The sequence below is a fragment of the Haliotis rufescens genome, unplaced genomic scaffold (assembly GCF_023055435.1).
Source record: "Haliotis rufescens isolate VD_foot unplaced genomic scaffold, xgHalRufe1.0.p SCAF_6, whole genome shotgun sequence".
NCBI lineage: Eukaryota > Metazoa > Mollusca > Gastropoda > Lepetellida > Haliotidae > Haliotis > Haliotis rufescens.
In genome coordinates, this window is record NW_025964334.1 from 19,884,374 (window position 1) to 19,904,501 (window position 20,128).

The 20,128-nt window shown below is 43.1% G+C and overlaps 1 protein-coding gene and 2 long non-coding RNA genes across 3 annotated transcripts; all 3 read right to left on the reverse strand.

Moving 5' to 3' along the window:
* Positions 1 to 1,017: 1,017 nt before the first annotated feature.
* On the reverse strand, positions 1,018 to 8,564 carry LOC124113683 (procathepsin L-like). Its single transcript, XM_046474159.2, has 8 exons — positions 8,414 to 8,564; positions 7,842 to 7,978; positions 4,874 to 4,979; positions 3,570 to 3,722; positions 2,758 to 2,881; positions 2,179 to 2,279; positions 1,617 to 1,888; positions 1,018 to 1,208 (listed from the first exon to the last, which is right to left on the reverse strand). The coding sequence occupies exons 2-8, from the start codon at positions 7,976 to 7,978 to the stop codon at positions 1,109 to 1,111; spliced, it is 993 nt and encodes a 330-aa protein (XP_046330115.1). The 5' UTR covers positions 8,414 to 8,564; the 3' UTR covers positions 1,018 to 1,108.
* Positions 8,565 to 15,360: 6,796 nt separating this feature from the next.
* LOC125374918 lies at positions 15,361 to 16,162 on the reverse strand. The gene is made up of 2 exons (XR_007218821.1): positions 16,107 to 16,162; positions 15,361 to 15,609 (listed from the first exon to the last, which is right to left on the reverse strand). It is a non-coding gene; the product is annotated as an uncharacterized LOC125374918 (long non-coding RNA).
* Positions 16,163 to 17,147: 985 nt separating this feature from the next.
* LOC125374686 lies at positions 17,148 to 20,052 on the reverse strand. Its single transcript, XR_007218728.1, has 4 exons — positions 19,959 to 20,052; positions 18,448 to 18,480; positions 18,125 to 18,208; positions 17,148 to 17,181 (listed from the first exon to the last, which is right to left on the reverse strand). It is a non-coding gene; the product is annotated as an uncharacterized LOC125374686 (long non-coding RNA).
* Between the last annotated feature and the right edge of the window lie 76 nt (positions 20,053 to 20,128).

Consider the following 20,128-nt stretch of genomic DNA (forward strand, 5'->3'; position numbering starts at 1 on the left):
CGGGCTAGGTGAAACACACAAGGACAGGTTAGGTGAAACCCATGAGGACGGGCTAGTTGAAACATACAAGGACAGGTTAGGTGAAACCCATGAGGACGGGCTAGGTGAAACACACGAGGACGGGCTATGTGAAACCCATGAGAAAGGGTTAGGTGAAACACACAAGGACAGGTTAGGTGAAACCCATGAGGACAGGTTAGGTGAAACCCACGAGGACGGGCTAGGTGAAACACACAAGGACAGGTTAGGCGAGACCCACGAGGGCGGGTAAGGTGAAACCCACGAGGCCGGGTTAGGTGAAACCCACGAGGACGGGTTAGGTGAAACCCATGAGGCGGGTTAGGTGAAACCCACGAGGACGGGCAAGTCGAAACACACAAGGACAGGTTAGGCGAAACCCATGAGGACGGGTTAAGTGAAACTCACGAGGACAGTTAAGGTGAAACCAATTAGTAGATCCTTGTGCAACTAAGGGACCTAATTGGCAACACTTGCTCCAACAGAGGTGAGGTGAAATGGGGTTTAACATCGCGACCAAGATTATTACACTTACATAGCGACGTGCATGCATAGGTGTGTGGCTGCTTATAATAGTCCGGGCAAATAGAGCTTTTAAAGTGCTAGCCAACTGAGATACCACGCCGCAGTTTAACATGGATTCCCCACTCACACACAGTATACTGACTCCGATCCAACCATTCCTTGTTTTAACCCAATTAATGCCGAGGCCAGGCTGGGTAAGAACAAGTACTATCATTTAAAGTCTTTTGTTATGCCGCGGCCGGGAATCGAACCCCGGACCTTCCGCTCTTCCGCTCTACCACAAGACCACGTAGGCGGTCTGCTCCAACAGAGACATATGACTCCTGCCTCTTTTCCCCTTCAGAAAGAACAAGTGTACACGTCTTCTCCTTTCATTTCGTCCTATATTGACCATCATAATCATATGGTATGTTGCATTGAAAATTTGTTTACGCTGAATTCGAAACTCTTACTGGCATAAAAAATGACACATGATAATATGTATGTACACTTTTATTCCATTCTCTTATCATGTACGACATCTGGTCGTCACTTGTACGGACAAGCTGAACAGATTGATGCCACTCTACACCAGTGGGTAGCTGGCCTCAGTGGCGATACCGCACTGGTTGTCTTGGTTCCTGGACATCTTGATGTAGCCCGCGTCACCCCAACTGGCGCCCCAACTGAAACACACGAATAATAATAATAATAATAACAACAACAACAACAACAACAACAACAACAACAAATAATAATAATAGTCCTTTTTATTTTAATCTGTAAATAATTATAATAATGATAATAATAATATTTTAATGGCGATGCTTACGACGATGATAGTAAGGACGATGACGACTACGATAAAAAAAATAGCAACACCGACGGCATTTTTGTGGTGATAATAACAGTTATGATAAGCCTAAATGAATATATATTAAAATGCACAAAACGACCAGGTCAAGAACATCCCCATTAATCATAATCAATGTATGCATCAATTGCAGCAAACTAGCTTATAAAAGTACAGCTCGTACAAACATCATACTATAATTCCTGCTGTGTCTTTTAAAGCCCTAGTCAAAAGCAAGTACCTATTTTTCACAAGCCAGTAGTCTTGTTCGCCGCTGCTGCCGTAGCCAACTGCCAACACGCCGTGATCAAGACGGGTAGAGCTGCACGTGGGCTCGTTATAAACGCCGGTCTTGTATAGACGGAAGGTGGGACGGCTGGCGTCGATGGCGACAGAGATGGGACCAACGGTGGCAACAGCTTGTTGAAGAGCGTTCTCGTCGTTGTGGGGAATGTCAGTGAAGCCGGTGTCGGTGGCGCCAACATCAGCCTTCTTGAAATGGCATCTTCCGTCCTGGAACATTTAGTTTTTGTGAGAATATGTTTGGAAATGTTTAAAAAGTATAATATGAAATATCATTTTCTTCAAGAAATATGATCGATATGACAAATATATACAATGACAATATCAATCCAGGCAAATACACATTAGTACATTGTTTGTATTCTACTCGTTTTGAAAAAACCCGCTTAAACACGGCTGATGAAGCAGTATAAATAAACATGCACGACAATTAATGATTTTTTATGTACTGGGTTCGTTTGTAATGGCAAGGTTTAGTTTTTTATAAATCCGTAACATACCCTGGCTTTGTAGGGATAGGAAGCTTCGGTGTCGATACCCTCGTTGGTCTTGATGTACTCGAAGGCCAAGTCCATCAGACCCCCGCCGCATCCATGGTTACCTGATGGAGGAATGGAAGAGTTAGAATTGGTCTTGAGCAACATCTGCTTTTAGGAGATCGGGTGGTCAGATCTGGCTGATGCATGTCATCGTATCCCAACATCGTAGATCGATGGTCATGATGTCAATCACTGTATTATCTGTTCCATATTTGATTATATACAGACAACCGTCATGTAGCTGGAATATTGCTGAGTCCGGCGTCAAACAACAAACCAACAAACGCAAGGTTCAGATCCATTCTGTCAAATATGTCCGAGGCGGGTGGCAGATATAGTTTAAACGCTATTTTTCACAATTCCAGGCACATAACTTATAAGTTAAAAACATTTCACCAAATGATGCAGATATATTGGTGTGCGTATACATCTTAGGTATGCTTAAAGAAAGTGGGAACGCAACCTTGTATCCTCCTCTCGACCATCCGCATATGCATCGCTATGGGGATTTGTAACGGTACCGGTTAAATGATCACTCACCTTCAGGCTTGGAGCAGTCGACAAGGTTCTGCTCGGAGAGAGACACGAGTTGTCCATTCTTCTTGAAGTTTTGACCCTCCAGGGAGCCTGTGGCGGAGAAGGACCAGCAGGAACCACACTGAAGCTGGAACATTGGGTAGGTGTGAGTCAAGTCAGTCATGCTGGATTATTGGATAGGTAGACAGCACTGAAGCTGGAACATTGGATAGGTGTGAGTCAAGGTAGTCATGCTAGCTTCCTTACACAGCACTGAAGCTGGAACATTGGATAGGTGTGAGTCAAGTCAGTCATGCTGGAACATTGGATAGGTGTGAGTCAAGTCAGTCATGCTAGCTTCTTAGACAGCACTGAAGCTGGAACATTGGATAGGTGTGAGTCAAGTCAGTCATGCTAGCTTCCTTAGACAGAACTGAAGCTGGAACATTGGATAGGTGTGAGTCAAGGTAGTCATGCTAGCTTCCTTACACAGCACTGAAGCTGGAACATTGGATAGGTGTGAGTCAAGTCAGTCATGCTGGAACATTGGATAGGTGTGAGTCAAGTCAGTCATGCTGGAACATTGGATAGGTGTGAGTCAAGTCAGTCATGCTAGCTTCCTTAGACAGCACTGAAGCTGGAACATTGGGTAGGTGTAGGTCAATGAATCCATACCAGCTTCCTTAAATCACACACATATTCAGAACATAACTGGCATTGAAACCCACCAGCTAAAACAGGCACTAGTAAGGAGCGCCCTAATTATGCAAATATTCCTCACGGAAACATTCATCCACCCATCCATCTGTGGGCGGTACTCTAGCCGTTCACTGTACCTGGTTCTTGACTTCTGTAACGTATCCCTTGGTTCTCCAGTCGACCTCTGTGGGAAGGTCACCGAGGTTGCTGGGTGGGAGAAAGGTTGCACCACGACGGGTTCTGTTGACCATTCTGTAACCGTTCATCTGTCTCACAAACTCCTCAGAAGTCTGGTAATTAAATAATATACGTTAACATTTTAATTTTAATTTCAAAGACGAATTTGTCTTGCAAACAAACACAAAATCCATCACAGCCAACTCCTTACAAATATTTCTTGTGTAGTGTACCGTGTCATGAATGATTTTATGTGCGCTTGTTTCTCTGTTGTGCAGAAAGGGACCCAATCTCATTAAAATCAGATCTTAGTTCTCGCTATCGCGAAATAAAGATCTGAGGACATCCCATTACGGTGATTCCGTCCAAATTATCGTCTATTTCTAGCTTCCGTTGGATAACCATTTGAACGGAGGAGGCGTTGCACAGTACGTGGGAAGCACTGCCATACAATCTCAACCATATATTGGACATTCCGGAATGTTCGTTTGTTCAGTTTTCTAAATTTTAATCGAGAACTGTGTCAACATATTTTTCAAGCGTAGTCTGAAATGGAAGTCGCCCGGTTGAAACGAGTGCCGTAAAGCTCGAGAAAGTTGCATTCTAATTGGCTGATGTCGACTTCTTGTTAGTCATTTCAGTGGTCGGTCAAAGTTCGCGAAAGGTCGTTCTGTCGTGACCCGTGATGGAATGTCCTCAGATCTTTTTTAAGCGGTACCAGAACTTAGATCTGATTTTAATGAGATTGAAAGGGACGTCGATTCCGGCACATGGACACAAAAAAGGAGTGTTTCAAGTCGTTCAAACTCAGGTGTGTTTTTAACTCAGACTTTTTGACTTATCTTTGACTAACATGTAGTCCCAGAAATAAATTTATCCAATTTAAAAATATATATCGACAAAATAGAAAATAAAATACAAATGGAGCCTAGAACAACATCTAGATATTCCAAATCATTCTAGACTTAGTTTATTATTTTAAAGTTATTCTCTGGGGTCAGGGAGACAAAATAGTTGTATCTAAATGTTACTTGTAATTTTTACCCTAATTAGGCAGGGACGTGTATCATGGTCACGCATGGCATAAAGTACAACGTCTAGACCAAGACTTGACGCTGGAACGTGGTGCAGAGTACTCCTTTAACGACACACTTCAGATACCTGCTTGTGTCCTAATGAGATATCCATCATTTGGAGCAACGCACTGACCCATTGGCCCGAATGTTATCCGACGTCACGTGACGTTATCTGAATTTCCACTCACCAGATCTGCGTACTCATTGACCCCCAGTCTGTAGCTGTGAAGACCGCGGTCAGCTTCCAGATTGTGTTGCTGGATGTACTTCAGACTGCTCTCCCAGACCAGACGTCTGTGGAATCAAACAGTCACGAATCAGACATGTTTTCACTTACTTGTAAAATACTTGACTTTTACCGGTCAGTAACGGTTTTATTGATTTCCATTTGACCCGCTTCAACGTTTTACGGCTGGGAACGATATTCCCAGCTGTCATGGAAACAGACAGTTTGTTTACCTCTGTTATGGATGTAATTCAAGCTCCTTACAGCAAAGGACGTCACCTAATGTATATTAGATGTACGTGATGCACAGCGCCTAAACATGGAGCTCGGTAAAATTGCGACATGCCAACGCTTCGCATTTTATCGTAAATGGTGGGAAGATAAATTCGGTGTATGCCTATCACGAAGGGGATAGGGTATGATGTACCCTGAGTTTGCCAATTCCTGTCGGCTCGGGGTACATGACCACGCATAGATATCGTCCTCTGTGATAACCCTACAATTAATAATAGCATGTTTTCTTCATAGTTTCAGTTTTCATATTTTTGCAAATATCCAATGATTGAGTCGTTTTTAAAAAGTTGGTGCTTTTATTTATCATATTCACATCACATCTATACTGTCATCTTTCACAAATAGGTGGGAGGCATATTTACGACAATCGTAAAACACCGTCTAGGTTTACGATAGCTGCAAAAGTCGAGGAAGATCCATTCGTCGACTCACACCTCTCCGTAACTTGTTCAGCAGAATGACAGGTGTTGGGTTATTTCGTGACCAACTCGTGTTTTTCCGGGACAAGCCGAATAGCGGTTACGGAAAGAGGCGAGTGGTGACGAATGGTGTAGGTTATAAAGGAAACAGTTTGACGCCAGATGCGGTATGAAGTTGTGTATGATAAAAACACTTTTGTACTTAGGAAAACTGTGAAGTTTACCTTTCCACTTAAACACTAAAAGACTCGGTTAACAAACGTAAAACATGGAGAACTTGGCAATGTTGCATTTTAATAAATTTTTACATCTGAAAATACACTTTATGTTTGCCCTGCACCATGACTGTGGAATAAATGTATTTTATGAAATTTTATGAAACCTACCTAGATTTATATAAAAGCAAGTCCAGCTAAATCTTTTGAAATAAGCATCAGGGAAATATTTTTTTCACTTTTAGAGGAGAGAAATGTATTGTGTAATAACAATTTCACACACTGTATATAAGTCTAGCTTCATGTATGTATGGTTTCCTTACACGTTTCCTTGTCAATAAATGGTATTCGGCAATCAATTTGGGTTTTTTATATATAAGAAACGACAATCGGTTGACGATATCTGTTTTCTCTCTAAATGATGACATATTATCGAGAAAGGAAATGGACACGAAGGTGTACATATGTAGCATCTAAAATGGAGAGACCGCCTCCGTGGTCTAGTGGTAGAGCGTCCGCCCGGCCGCGTCATACCAAAAGACGTTAAAAGATGGTACTTGTTGTTACCCTGTCTGGCGCTCGGCATTAAGGGACTATAACAAGGACTGGTCGGTTCGGGGTCAGTATTCTGTGTATGAGTGGGGTATTTATGTTAAACTGCGGCATGGTATCTCAGTGAGCTTGCACTATAAATCGGCATCAGTCCGGACAAGTACAAGCAGTCACACACACACACACACACACACACACACACACACACACACACACGTGCATGCACGTCGCTATATAAGTGCAATAATCTTGGACGCGACGTTAAACCCCATTTCACCTCCCCTCTAAAGTGGGGACACATGTTTTTATGTCTTAAAGGGAGGTGAACATGTATGTTGGTTGAGACTCTTTAAGCATTTACACACGCACTTCTAGAAACTGGACACCCAAACTGGGTTTGGGTCATTGTATCATGCTGGGATCGAACCCGGTCTACCGTGTGACGTGCGACTTAGGAACCACGAGGCTAAGAACAACCCATCATGATAACAATTGAGATCGGACCTTCATTCTGTCAACTGAAGATAACACATGTTCTGTCAGAGACCGACGAGTTATCACTGGAACGTTATCACAAGAGTGTTATCAGCCGTCCGCACCTTTGGTCTAGTTATCTTGTACGTAACACGTACCCTGACCTCTGAGTATCACAAAGTCACACGAAAGTTTGTAAAAAACACTCACAACGTATTGTCACTCATGTTGAAGTTGGTATTGTTCATTTTTTGTAATTTTGTACTTGTGGAATGTAGCATAGCAATTATATTTATATACAAATTTCCCCCAATCTTCGTGTGCTCAAAACATTATTTGAAATAAGGGTTCTTATGTACTTATCATAAGTAATGTTCAATCATATTTTCAAATTGGTTTTACGAGTACGAAACTTCTATAGACGCCAGTAATTGAGATAAATTAATACTATCTGAACTGTATCATAGATGCGTTTTGATTATACAAACCTTTCATTAAAATATAAATTAAATTAATGATTTTTTAAATCGCCTTCCAAGTTCTCAGCTTGACGAGCGAACCCTCGAAATACTGGACTACCCAGCTGTCAAGTTTCAGTAAGAGAAAAATGTCCTACTTTTTCTATCAGTGTAACGTAACGTATGTGCAGCGTTAAACAGGGAGGGATGGTGGTGTGGAAAGTGTGTAGGTTGGCTTGTTTGTTGTTTAACGCCGCACTCAGCAATATTCCAGCTATATGACAGCGGTCTGTAAATAATCAAGTCTGGACCAGACAATCCTGTGATTGACAGCATGAACATCGATCCACGCAATTGGTATACGATGACATGAATCAACCAAATCAGCGAGTCTGATCACCCGATCCCGTTAGTCGGCTCTTACGACAGGCATAGTGGCCTTTTACGGCAAGCATGGGTTGCTGAAGACCTATTATAACCCAGATCTTCAGGAGCGTAGGTGTTTAGGAGTGTCTTACCTGATGATAGCGTCCTCCGTGGAGTAGACCTTGTTGTAGGTCTGTTTGAAGATCTCCCACTCGCCATCCAAGGCGTGGTCAAGAGGGGCGGCGACGGCAACGGCCACAAGAAGGGCAACAACAGCGTATCTGAACATCTACAACGACAATAAGTGATTGAATAAGTGAGTGAGTAAGTTCCATTATATCAGTGTGTGTTTGTTGTTTTACGCCGGACTCAGCAATATTTCAGCTTTATGACGGCGGTCTGTAAATAATTGAGGCGGGGGACACCAGAAATAGGTTTCAAACATTGTACCCATGTCCGGACAACCAAACTCTTCGTCGTGACGAGCGAACGCACTAACCACTAGGCTACCCTACCACCCCGCGGCAGAATGAATTACCAGCGTATTACCAGCGTATTAGCTAAACTTAAACTTTAGTAATACAGCCTAGATCTATCAAATGTTAAAAAATACAGCATTATATCTAATTCAGTAAAGAACATCATATACAATTGTTTGCGATCCAGTTACCAAGAGTTCTACTACGACAACTACGAGACTGAAATCAAGAAGTATGTACATTACCTCGTGTTGGTGGTGGAGCAGGCTGATGACAGCAATGTGCACGGCTTTATAGTATGAAATTATCTAGAAAGCTCATATGCCGGTCATGTGCTTCCGTCACGAGACGCTCGATAACGCCCGTCCACCAGCGTAGCCTAGGGACGATCATGTTATTTTGCATGTGATTGATTGTATTGCATGTGATTCGCTGGTAAACATGTTCCACGTGTATTGTCTATAGTCGGTACATTGACGTACAATTGAAGGGGATGTGAGTAAAGATATGACGGCGACAGATCAACAATAAATAGGCCATTCTTAACACGTTCGGTAGAATAGTCGTTTGCCGTTTGGCATGGAATTGAAAAATTGGAAATATCTTTGTGGACGAATAAATAATGATGCTGGTGGCGTAATTCCACAATGTACATGTATTATGATGATGATGATGATGATGATGATGATGATGGTTATTATTATTTTTAAAAATATTATTTAGGCTCATCTTCAGCTCAGGGCCATTGCCCTCTCTACACGCAGCCCAGGGATAATTTATTATTTTGTCACGTCAATTCTCACACTATCAATTACACAGTATTAATATATTGGGTTCAAAATATGCGGACAAAAGCATTATGACAAACTGATAAGGAAAGAAGGAACGTGAAAACGCAAGAGCTGGAACGTTTAAAACTTTCCTGGTCTCGTCAAATGCAAGTAATATTCTTCCTTGACACCAGGAAATAATCCTCGTTTCACCCATGCTCAAGTGTTTACAAATCCTCGTGAAGTGTAACATACAGACAAAAAACAAGGAAACCGATACGATATCAACAGTATCTATTGTACTTGTTTCAGTGTATTATCTGGAGTAGTGATTTCCGGCTGACACAGTAACTATTTTTCTCGTCGTTTTGTATTGAGGTAATGCATTTAATATGATCCGTATAACTGTAGCTATCCCTAAAACTGTAAGACACAATTTAAAAAAGGGGTTGATCGCTTATTCTGTAATTATCTGTTTGAATGATACAGCTGTGAATATATATATATATATATATATATATATATATATATATATATATGTGTGTGTGTGTGTGTGTGTGTGTGTGTGTGTGTGTGTGTGTGTGTGTGTGTGTGTTTAATATGTATAATTATCAGATAGTTTGCTGAAATACAGTGAAAAAACAACCAAGTTAGGTGAGGTCAAACAGGTTTTAACGTGGCGTTCAATATTAATGCATGCATGAAGAGCGACGTGCATGCACAACAGGAAGTACAATCTTCAAGCGTCTTTTGAGGATCGAACCACCGACCTTACGTTCTACGGGCACTATCCACTAGACCACGGTCTATACTCAGATGAAATAGTCGCCGTGGTCATAGAAATTTATAGATGAATGAAAATTTATCATCATTGTGATGATAGTATCTAGGAAAGGTGAGGTGAGGTGAAATTGGGTTTAACGTCGCGTCCAAGATTACTGCACGTGTGTGTGTGTGTGTGTGTGGCTGCTTGTACTAGTCCGGACTGATGCCGATTTATAGTGCCAGCTCACTGAGATACCATGTCGCGGTTTAACATGAATACCCCACTCAGACACAGTATACTGACTCCGAGCCGACCAGTCCTTGTTTTAGCCCCTTAATGCCGAGCGCCAGACAGAATAACAACAAGTACCATCTTTTAACGTCTTTTGGTATGACGCGGTCGGGGATTGAACCCCGGACCTTCCGCTGCAGTGTGTGATTTGACACGATTATTTACGGGCCGCCTTCACATGGCTCTATATTGCCCACAGCGGCGCCAACCAGTAAACGGGTACTTGTGATTCCTAACACGGAGGCATTGTGGAATGTACAGTCGAGTTGTCCTCTCTTGGATAATGCCAAAAGCAACGTTATTCAGCTTACAGTCACTCGAATGAATCGTGTAAATATATGCTCGAATAACAATGATTTGGAAACCTACATTACAAGGCGAGAAACTACGGAAGCGTAGTAGGGCCACGGTGATTTTTTTTGTCTAAGTATCTCCGACGTAGGACTTATTATATACGTAGGACTTAGTCTCTCCTACGTAGGACTTGCTATCTCCTACGTAGGCCTTACTATCTCCAACATAGGACTTAGTATCTCGTACGTGGGCGATAGGAAGTCCTATGTAGTAGATAGTATGGACTAGAATAACTATATCCAACGTCGGACTTAGTATCTCCTACGTAGGCGATAGGAAGTCCAACGTAGTAGATAGTATGGACTAGAATAACTATCTCCTACGTAGGACTTATTATCTCGTACGTGGGCGATAGGAAGTCCTACGTAGTAGATAGTATAGACTAGAATAACTATCTCAAACGTCGGACTTAGTATCTCCTACGTGGGCGATAGGAAGTCCTTCGTTGACTCGGGAGTTGTGGCTGTGGATAGTCCTGTGGCTGGTGCTGTGAATGGTGCTGTGGCTCTGGATGGTGCTGGTGCTGGTGTTGGTGCTGGTACTGGTGCTGGTGCTGTGGCTCTGGATGGTGCTGGTGCTGGTGCTGGTGCTGTGGCTCTGGATGGTGCTGGTGCTGGTGCTGGTGCTGGTGCTGTGGCTCTGGATGGTGCTGGTGCTGTGGCTCTGGATGGTGCTGGTGCTGGTGCTGTGGCTCTGGATGGTGCTGTTGCTGGTGCTGGTGCTGGTGCTGTGGCTCTGGATGGTGCTGGTGCTGGTGCTGGTGCTGGTGCTGGTGCTGTGGCTCTGGATGGTGCTGGTGCTGTGGCTCTGGATGGTGCTGGTGCTGGTGCTGTGGCTCTGGATGGTGCTGTTGCTGGTGCTGGTGCTGGTGCTGGTGCTGGTGCTGGAGCTGGTGCTGTGAATGGTGCTGGTGCTGTGGCTCTGGATGGTGCTGGTGCTGGTGCTGGTGCTGGTGCTGGAGCTGGTGCTGTGAATGGTGCTGGTGCTGTGGCTCTGGATGGTGCTGGTGCTGGTGCTGGTGCTGGTGCTGGTGCTGGAGCTGGTGCTGTGAATGGTGCTGGTGCTGTGGCTCTGGATGGTGCTGGTGCTGGAGCTGGTGCTGTGAATGGTGCTGGTGCTGTGGCTCTGGATGGTGCTGGTGCTGGTGCTGGTGCTGGTGCTGGTGCTGGAGCTGGTGCTGTGAATGGTGCTGGTGCTGTGGCTCTGGATGGTGCTGTTGCTGGTGCTGGTGCTGGTGCTGGTGCTGGAGCTGGTGCTGTGAATGGTGCTGGTGCTGTGGCTCTGGATGGTGCTGGTGCTGGTGCTGGAGCTGGTGCTGTGAATGGTGCTGGTGCTGTGGCTCTGGATGGTGCTGGTGCTGGTGCTGGTGCTGGTGCTGGTGCTGGAGCTGGTGCTGTGAATGGTGCTGGTGCTGTGGCTCTGGATGGTGCTGGTGCTGGAGCTGGTGCTGTGAATGGTGCTGGTGCTGTGGCTCTGGATGGTGCTGGTGCTGGTGCTGGTGCTGGTGCTGGAGCTTGTGCTGTGAATGGTGCTGGTGCTGTGGCTCTGGATGGTGCTGTTGCTGGTGCTGGTGCTGGTGCTGGTGCTGGAGCTGGTGCTGTGAATGGTGCTGGTGCTGTGGCTCTGGATGGTGCTGGTGCTGGTGCTGGAGCTGGTGCTGTGAATGGTGCTGGTGCTGTGGCTCTGGATGGTGCTGGTGCTGGTGCTGGTGCTGGAGCTGGTGCTGTGAATGGTGCAGGTGCTGTGGCTCTGGATGGTGCTGGTGCTGGTGCTGTTGCTGGTGCTGGTGCTGTGGCTCTGGATGGTGCTGGTGCTGGTGCTGGTGCTGGTGCTGTGGCTCTGGATGGTGCTGTTGCTGGTGCTGGTGCTGGAGCTGGTGCTGTGAATGGTGCTGGTGCTGGTGCTGGTGTTGTGGCTCTGGATGGTGCTGTTGCTGGTGCTGGTGCTGGAGCTGGTCCTGTGAATGGTGCTGGTGCTGTGGCTCTGGATGGTGCTGGTGCTGGTGCTGGTGCTGGTGCTGTGGCTTTGGCTCTGGATGGTGCTGGTGCTGGTGCTGGTGCTGGTGCTGGTGCTGGTGCTGTTGCTGGTGCTGGTGCTGGTGCTGTGGCTCTGGATGGTGCTGTTGCTGGTGCTGGTGCTGGAGTTGGTGCTGTGAATGGTGCTGGTGCTGTGGCTCTGGATGGTGCTGGTGCTGGTGCTGGTGCTGGTGCTGTGGCTGTGGCTCTGGATGGTGCTGTTGCTGGTGCTGGTGCTGTTGCTGGTGCTGGTGCTGGTGCTGGTGCTGGTGCTGTGGCTGTGGCTCTGGATGGTGTTGGTGCTGGTGCTGGTGCTGGTGCTGGTGCTGGTGCTGGTAATAAGATAACAAAAGGTGGAAACTAACAAGTGAGGCCAACAGATAATTACCGCTGATAGGTGATTAGCAATAGACAATAGAAGCCAACACTTTACAGTAATTATCGCTGATAGTTATGGACAATTGGAAGCCAGGATTGTAATTATCTCTGATTGCTAATTGGCAATGGACAGTGGGCAAACGGGAGGCTGGCGGTAATAAGCACTGACAGGTAAAAGAATGGAAATAGCAATAGGCAAATGGACATATGGAAGCCAGCCAGATAATTCGCACTGACAAAGATCAAAGCAATAAGTCCCAAGTACGAGGCATATAGGTTCCCTGGTCACGGTTCATGGCTTGCTGTAGTCTCCTGATGTCAATGGCTTCCTGTAGTTTTCTTTGTCGCCAGTTGTTGTTGTTGTTGTTGATAGACATTACTTTGGTGGCTTCCCACATGATGTTATGGTCTTTGGTTCTTGAGGATGTGTTCTGAAATAGCGGATTTCAGATCTAATTGTTGACAGAGGTCTGACGTTCTTTGAGTGATGAGATGTTTGAGGGTTTCTCCAATGTACTGGTGGCCACATTTGCAGGGGACCTGGTATATACATCCTCGGGGGTTGGGACTTACACTGCTTGTGCCTCTGCCATTAGCTTGTAGATGGGTCTTGATGGACTTGCCGTAAGAAAAGGTGATATCTGTGTTATCTTTGTTCTTGGTGAAGCGGGAAATCTGATGAGTGACAGGGCCTTGGTAGGGTATGATGATTCTGATGGGCGACGGGGCAGGTTTGGGTCTGGGATCGGAGTTCATGAGGGACTTGCGGATGGTTTTGGAGACTAGGTGGGTATTTAGCTTTTGAGGGACGTGAAGGTTTCCTTGAGATGGTCCAGTTAACTGTTGAGGGCATCAGGGTGGTAAATGGACTTGGCACGTCGGGTGAGGGTGGCAATGATGGCCTATGTTATCTGGGGATGGTGGCAGGCGTTGTAGTGGATGTACCGGTCTGTGTGTGTAGGCTTCCGGTATCACATTTTACCTTCCCCTTGTCCTGCATAGTCTTCTATTTGTGTCTTCATTGCAAGGGTCTTGTACGTGCGTAGATGCACACATTGATGTATGTTAGTCTGTCTTACAGACCCTGATACAAATATATATCAAATACAGCCCATGCAAGTCTATAATGTTTGGCAAGTCTAGATCACTGCAGTATCAGGAAAATGAAGAGAGTCACTTGGCTCCTTTTTATTATATTTTTATTAAGATAACTGAAAAACTGTTTTTTTTATGTACGATATGTTCATTTCAGAGACTAGATGTTAGTCTATGATGTATGTATATGTACACATATATACTAGAAGTAATATACAGTAAACTACGGTTATAACGAACTCAAATGGACGTTTAAATCTAGTTTGTTATAACCGTAGTTCGTTATATGCATATCTACTACATATATATAGCAAATGGACGGGACCAAAACAGTTTGTCAGTTCGTTATAAGCGTGTTCGTTATAAACGTAGGTTACTGCATAACATAATACCAACGAGAACAAATATATAATTGTGGCATGCTAACAGTAGTGTAAATGGATGAACACCGTGTTTGTCTTCTTGTTGAGTTTAACCGTAACGTACCTCGCATGTGTATGCATGTATCCGAAGAAATTATTAGTTTATACCCGAGTCGTTGGAGTGTATTATTATGAAGTGAACGTTTTCATTGCATTATTAGAAGTACATGAGAAACATGATGGCACATGTTACATGCATTAATCAATGATTCATACTCTCTTCAAATAGGATACTTCTGGACGTTTCTTTTACCTGCCTGTGGTTTTGCATATTATAGGATATAAGGTATAGTTCAAATACTGCATACAGTGACACTATGGTCGATCATTACTGGTTGAAGACGGATAGCTTGAGACTTCAGAGAACTACTGATGTGTGTTTACAAATGTTGTTTGTTTGCTTGGTTGTTGTTTAACGCCGCACTCAGCAATATTCCAGCTATATGACGGCGGTCTGTAAATAATCGAGTATGGAGCAGACAATCCAGTGATTGACATCATGAGCATCGATCCACGCAATTGTATATCCGTCATGGTCCCTGTGGTTTTGAAAGAAGTTACCTTACCAATTATTGAAAAAGACCCTGCAAGAATGATTAAGTAAGGCATGAAAAGGAGACCCTCGATGTACCAAAATACCCTGAAATCCTTAAAAGGACACATGAGATACCCAGTTTATACTGCCATGCTCGTCATTTTTTATCATCGTTGTGTAGCAAAATACTATTGATAACTCTTCAAGGGATCCCTCAAAGAACAACCCCTGTGCTTCTGTAAATGTATTACGATCTTGGTTTTGAAAATTCATTTACGAATTATGAAAAAGACCCACTAAGGATGATTAAGCAAGGTCGACAAAGGAAAGCCCCCAACATAGAAAAATACCATGAAATATCAACATAAATATTGACCATGGTAACGGGAATGGGGGAAATGTTTGAATTGAACTGGCCTTTGGTTGGTATTTTTGGATAGGCTGAATCTTGACATTCCTTGAATATGCCATCCATATTCTGTCATATCATTGATTATAGCATGAACATCCCTTTTAGTCACTAACTAACTCAATATCTTTGTCAAAGGACAATAACACAAAGAATGTAATGTTTGACGTCGACTTTATTTTTGAATCATGGTGTACATTCACGTGGTCACAATCACATGTTAAAGGGTGAAACGGGCTTTTACATTTGTCGAGTTTTAGTTATATTTGTATCTAACAGTGCTATCTACTTAACATTCCCTGTATGAAGATAAAACGGTATATAATGCACTGTTGTCTATTCGGGCGTCTTCCCCTGGACCAGGTTTCACACGTTCAGTTGGATTACTGAGCAGGCTCCCCAACATCTGAAACAACACAATGATAAAATATTATGCTGACGCCATTTTTTAACCACCTGGTTTACATATATTATTTTTCAGAACTGAATTTTTGTCGAAATGAAAATTCAAAATAAAATTGTGAAACTTATCTTTAAGTAAGTTCTTTCAAGGCGTGTCGGTACAAATAAAATAAATTAAAACTAAATTGTCTTGAAATAACAAGTGAAAGGAGGTCCTTTTTTCGATAATGATTTACGTATCTGTTTTCATTACTGACTCAAAATCAGTAATTTGACATGAAACTATTGATACATCATTTTTAGTAACGATCTCGATTTTGTTTTCATTTTCTGTGCAAAAACAGTGGCAATGGTTTGACTGATTTGCGAGCAAGGCAGGTTGCATTTTGTTTAACATCTGAATCATCTGCACATGAAATAAGGAATTTTATATGCAAATAAACCTGTTATTTTGTGAATAACTGATGATTTGTCTGTTTCTTTTAAACAATCTCTGCTCACCGATAACTGGAGGATCGACCAGGACTGCTACACCATCCAAGGGGACACAGCCGTCTGATGTATGAAGAGAGAAACATTCCTTGATATATTCACAATGTGTGCTTTCTAAGAGGGATAGGAAGTACTATGGTTCAACGCCATTACCACATTATGAACATGTTCTTTGACATGCTTACCCTTTCCGTTAACACTTGGTTGGTTGCTTGATTTGTTGTTTAACGCAGCACTCAGCTATATTCCAGCTATATAACGGAGGTCTGTAAATAATCGAGTCTGGAGCAGACAATCCGGTGATTGACATCATGAACATCGATCCACGCAATTTGGATCGATGACATGCATCAACCAAGTCAGCGAGCCTGACCACCCGATCCCGTTAGTCGCCTTTTACGACAAGCATAGTCACCTTTTACGGCAAGCATGGGTTGCTGAAGACCTATTCTACCCCGGAATCTTCACGGGTCGTGAACACTTGGTGTCAAACTGATTTTCAGTGGCCCATTCACATAATTTTCACAGCTAGTTTTTAATTTAGATCAAGTGGAATCTCTTTTGGCGGAAGATTTTGACTGGTTATTCTCTTGCATTGACAGTTCATATTTATAAGAGTTGATATGACTTGAAGCTGGAGTTGTTTCACAAATATTTGTTTTACAATCCGAGCAATATGTCATCTACCGTCATCAGTGAATTCTAAGGACATTATTTATAACTGTTTGGGATCTGGCCAAAGCTGATCGTACTCTGGAACCTTATATGTAAACTCACTATTCCGTTATTATTATTGTAAAGACCTTACCTCCGACACATTCTTGGCCTGGAAAGAAATAATATTTATATTAATATTTAATACCAAGGACTGAGGTGCCATGTTATCATGTACCAATGGTACATGTATTTGCATTCAGTTAAGGGTATGTGATCTTCAGTTAATAAGCAAACCGATACGCATTGTCCATGTTATACATTGAGTTACTGTTATTCAATTTGCTTTTCTTACATCCATGACAGATGATACTTTTCAAGAGAAGTTGATGCTTACCGTTGGCTCCGAGAATTGAAGGTGCAAATCCTTCTGGAATAAAATTATCTTTACTTGATCAATCATCATACGTTCATGATGAAACACAATAATTACACGATACAATATCACAAGTACATCTTATATCATCATCACTGGAACCAACTGCTTAACAGACTTTAGAAAAATCACGACCTGACAATTGAAGCTGAGGCTCTGCATTATCTGTGCAGCACATAGCAACAGGGGTGGAAGATTTGCCGTGGAGGCTTACAGCGCTCAAGTCGACCAGCACACTTGTTTAGGTTCAACAGTGAAAAAATAATCATATAATCGTGCAAGTATTGTGCTATAACAATTGCATTAAAACATACCAGAAGACGGGTACTGAATGCATTTTGTGTGTCAATTTATTAGATTCAGTATCGTCACAGAGATGTTAGTGAAGGTTATCGTATCTTTTAGACGATGTTCTGTCACATTTATTCGTCATGTAATGCCTGTCTCTGATATGTTCAGAAAAGAGAAACAATGTAAATAGAAAAGATTCTGAAATGGTTCACCGTACCCATTAGCTTGCTCCCAAAAGTAAATCAATAACACAAACTAAAACTACTTAAAATATAATTTTTTATTTGCCATACAAGCAACGGATTAAGGAAAGAAATGTGACACAGCCATAAGCGTTATCGAAACGTCTTTCATTATTGAACCAAATTCAATCTATCACAAGGTCCCTGAGTGAGTGAGTATGGTTTTACGCCGCTTTTAGCAATATTCAAGCAATATCACGGCGGGGGACACCAGAAATGGGCTTCACACATTGTACCCATGTCGGGAATCGAACCCGGGTCTTTGGTGTGACGAGCGAACGCTTTAACCACTAGGCTACCCGACCGCCCCACAAGGTCCCTGAACTAAACGCGGTTGCGGTTTGGCGGATGTAGAACTAAATTCAGCTGGTTGGTACGAACCTCCTGTCTCATCAGAAACTTACCTCCTCCATTTTCAGTAGACGAAGATGTAGAGGATGAAGTTGATGTTGATGTTGAAGTCGATGTTGATACTGAACGATCCATTTCTTTAACAGACATACAAATATATGGGATGTACAGGAGTATGTTTGCGTATGTGTTCATTTTAAACAATGAAACAAGTACGCTATGCTATGAAATGAGATATTTATTGTGATTTCTACAAGACATTTCAGAAACGAGTAATTCTAACCGTCGAGGCCGGGCTTTTACGTATTGGGTGAAACAAGACTTTCATTGAGCATTACATCTAACCAGTTGATTACAAGTCAGTAAATGTACTTACCTCTTTTGTTGCTTGCAAGGGAATACGAAATGCCTAAAATGAAATGTTAAAATGATTGAACATATGATTTTTGTTTGTTTGTTGTTTAACGCCGAACTCAGAATATTCCAGCCATATGACGGCGGTCTGTAAAATAATCGAGTCTGGACCAGACAATCCAGTGATTGACAGCATGAACATCGATCCACGCAATTGGGATCGATGATATTTATCAACCAAGTCAGCGAGCCTGATCACCCGATCCCGTTAGTCGCCTTTTACGACAAGCATAGTCGCCTTTTACGGCAAGCATGGGTTGCTGAAGAATTATTCTTACCCGGAATCATCACGGGTCGATTGAACATATGAAGTATTGATGGAACTGAAACAGCTATAAATACACAAGTAGTCAGAGTACAGCTGTATTCAGTGTACATGTACATAGTCTTTATCACCACACTGAGCTGTTTTCCCCCCCCTGATAAGTATTTCGGCCACGAGTGCAATCTCATTAAAATCAGATCTCAGTTCTCGCTGAACAAAGATCTGAGGACATCCCATTACGGGTCACGTCAGACCGACGTTTCGCAAACTCTGACGACCGACCAATGGAATTACTGACAAGAAGTCGACATTAGCCAATCAGAAGGCAGCTTTCTCGTGCTTTACGGCACTAATTTCAAATTGGCGACTACGCTTCGAAACATATTTTGACAATTCTCGCTTAAAAATTTGAAACCCGAACAAAAGAACATTCTGGAATGGCTAATATATGGTCTAGATTGTATAGATTCAGTCGCTATTCGTTCGGAATACCCCGTTTTAAAGTTTTCGAGGCTGCATGATTAGAAATCACATTCCGACTGTCACTTTCATGATGTGGTAAGCGACGCTCTGATTGGTTGGATGAAAGGTCGTTCTGACGTGACCCCTAATGGGATGTCCTCAGATCTTTGTTTAGCGGTAGCGAGAACTAAGATCTGGTTTCAATGAGATTGGCCACGAGTGTCAACTGGATGTGGTAAAACATTAGTGAAAATAGATGCACTATGTTAAAACCCACGATAACAGGAATGGCGCGGGCAAACGAAGACTTAGGGGGAAACTTGGATTTAAACAAACCATCAGAGCATCCTGGCATGACGCGACACTGCTCAGCGAACTCGGGGATAGTGCTAACAATGCTAGAAACATAATCAGGGCGAAAATGGAATTCAAACCCACGGCCATATGTTTCTACCGATCCTTATTACCGATAATCATAATAGCCGTAACACCCGGTGATTGCAGTGTTTTTCCTTATTCAAAAAACGTCTGGGTGCCGTTGTACAAAGCAATCTTAGCACTAAGGTGATCGTAACTCCCATACCTTAACATAGACTTACGACAGTCCTAGCGCTAAGGTTGTTTTGTACTACGGTGTTATTCATATCCTCACGGGCAGGTTTCAACACTAAGACACCCGGGCATATGTGCTGATTGAGATTCCAATAACAAAGTTAATGATGCTTACAGATATGAACAATACTTACAGATGGCGATCAGGAACAAGACGGTGACTTTGGCGGAGTTCATGATGTTCTGTTGTTCTGTGCTGGCGTTGTTCGGTATGAATATCAGAGCTATGACTGCCTTACTTATACTGAATGCTATATACATTATGAGATGTGTATTATTTGAAGGCCAATGTTGATTGTTTGTC

What these genes read in the sequence shown, in the direction of transcription:
- LOC124113683 (XM_046474159.2), bottom strand. Translation starts at nt 7,978, where the DNA reads ATGTTCAGATACGCTGTTGTTGCCCTTCTTGTGGCCGTTGCCGTCGCC. An exon ending in ACGGAGGACGCTATCATCAG is followed by an intron (nt 4,980 to 7,841) that starts GTAAGACACTCC and finishes TTGATTCCACAG; the next exon opens with ACGTCTGGTCTGGGAGAGCA. An exon ending in TACTGGCTTGTGAAAAATAG is followed by an intron (nt 1,209 to 1,616) that starts GTACTTGCTTTT and finishes CGTGTGTTTCAG; the next exon opens with TTGGGGCGCCAGTTGGGGTG.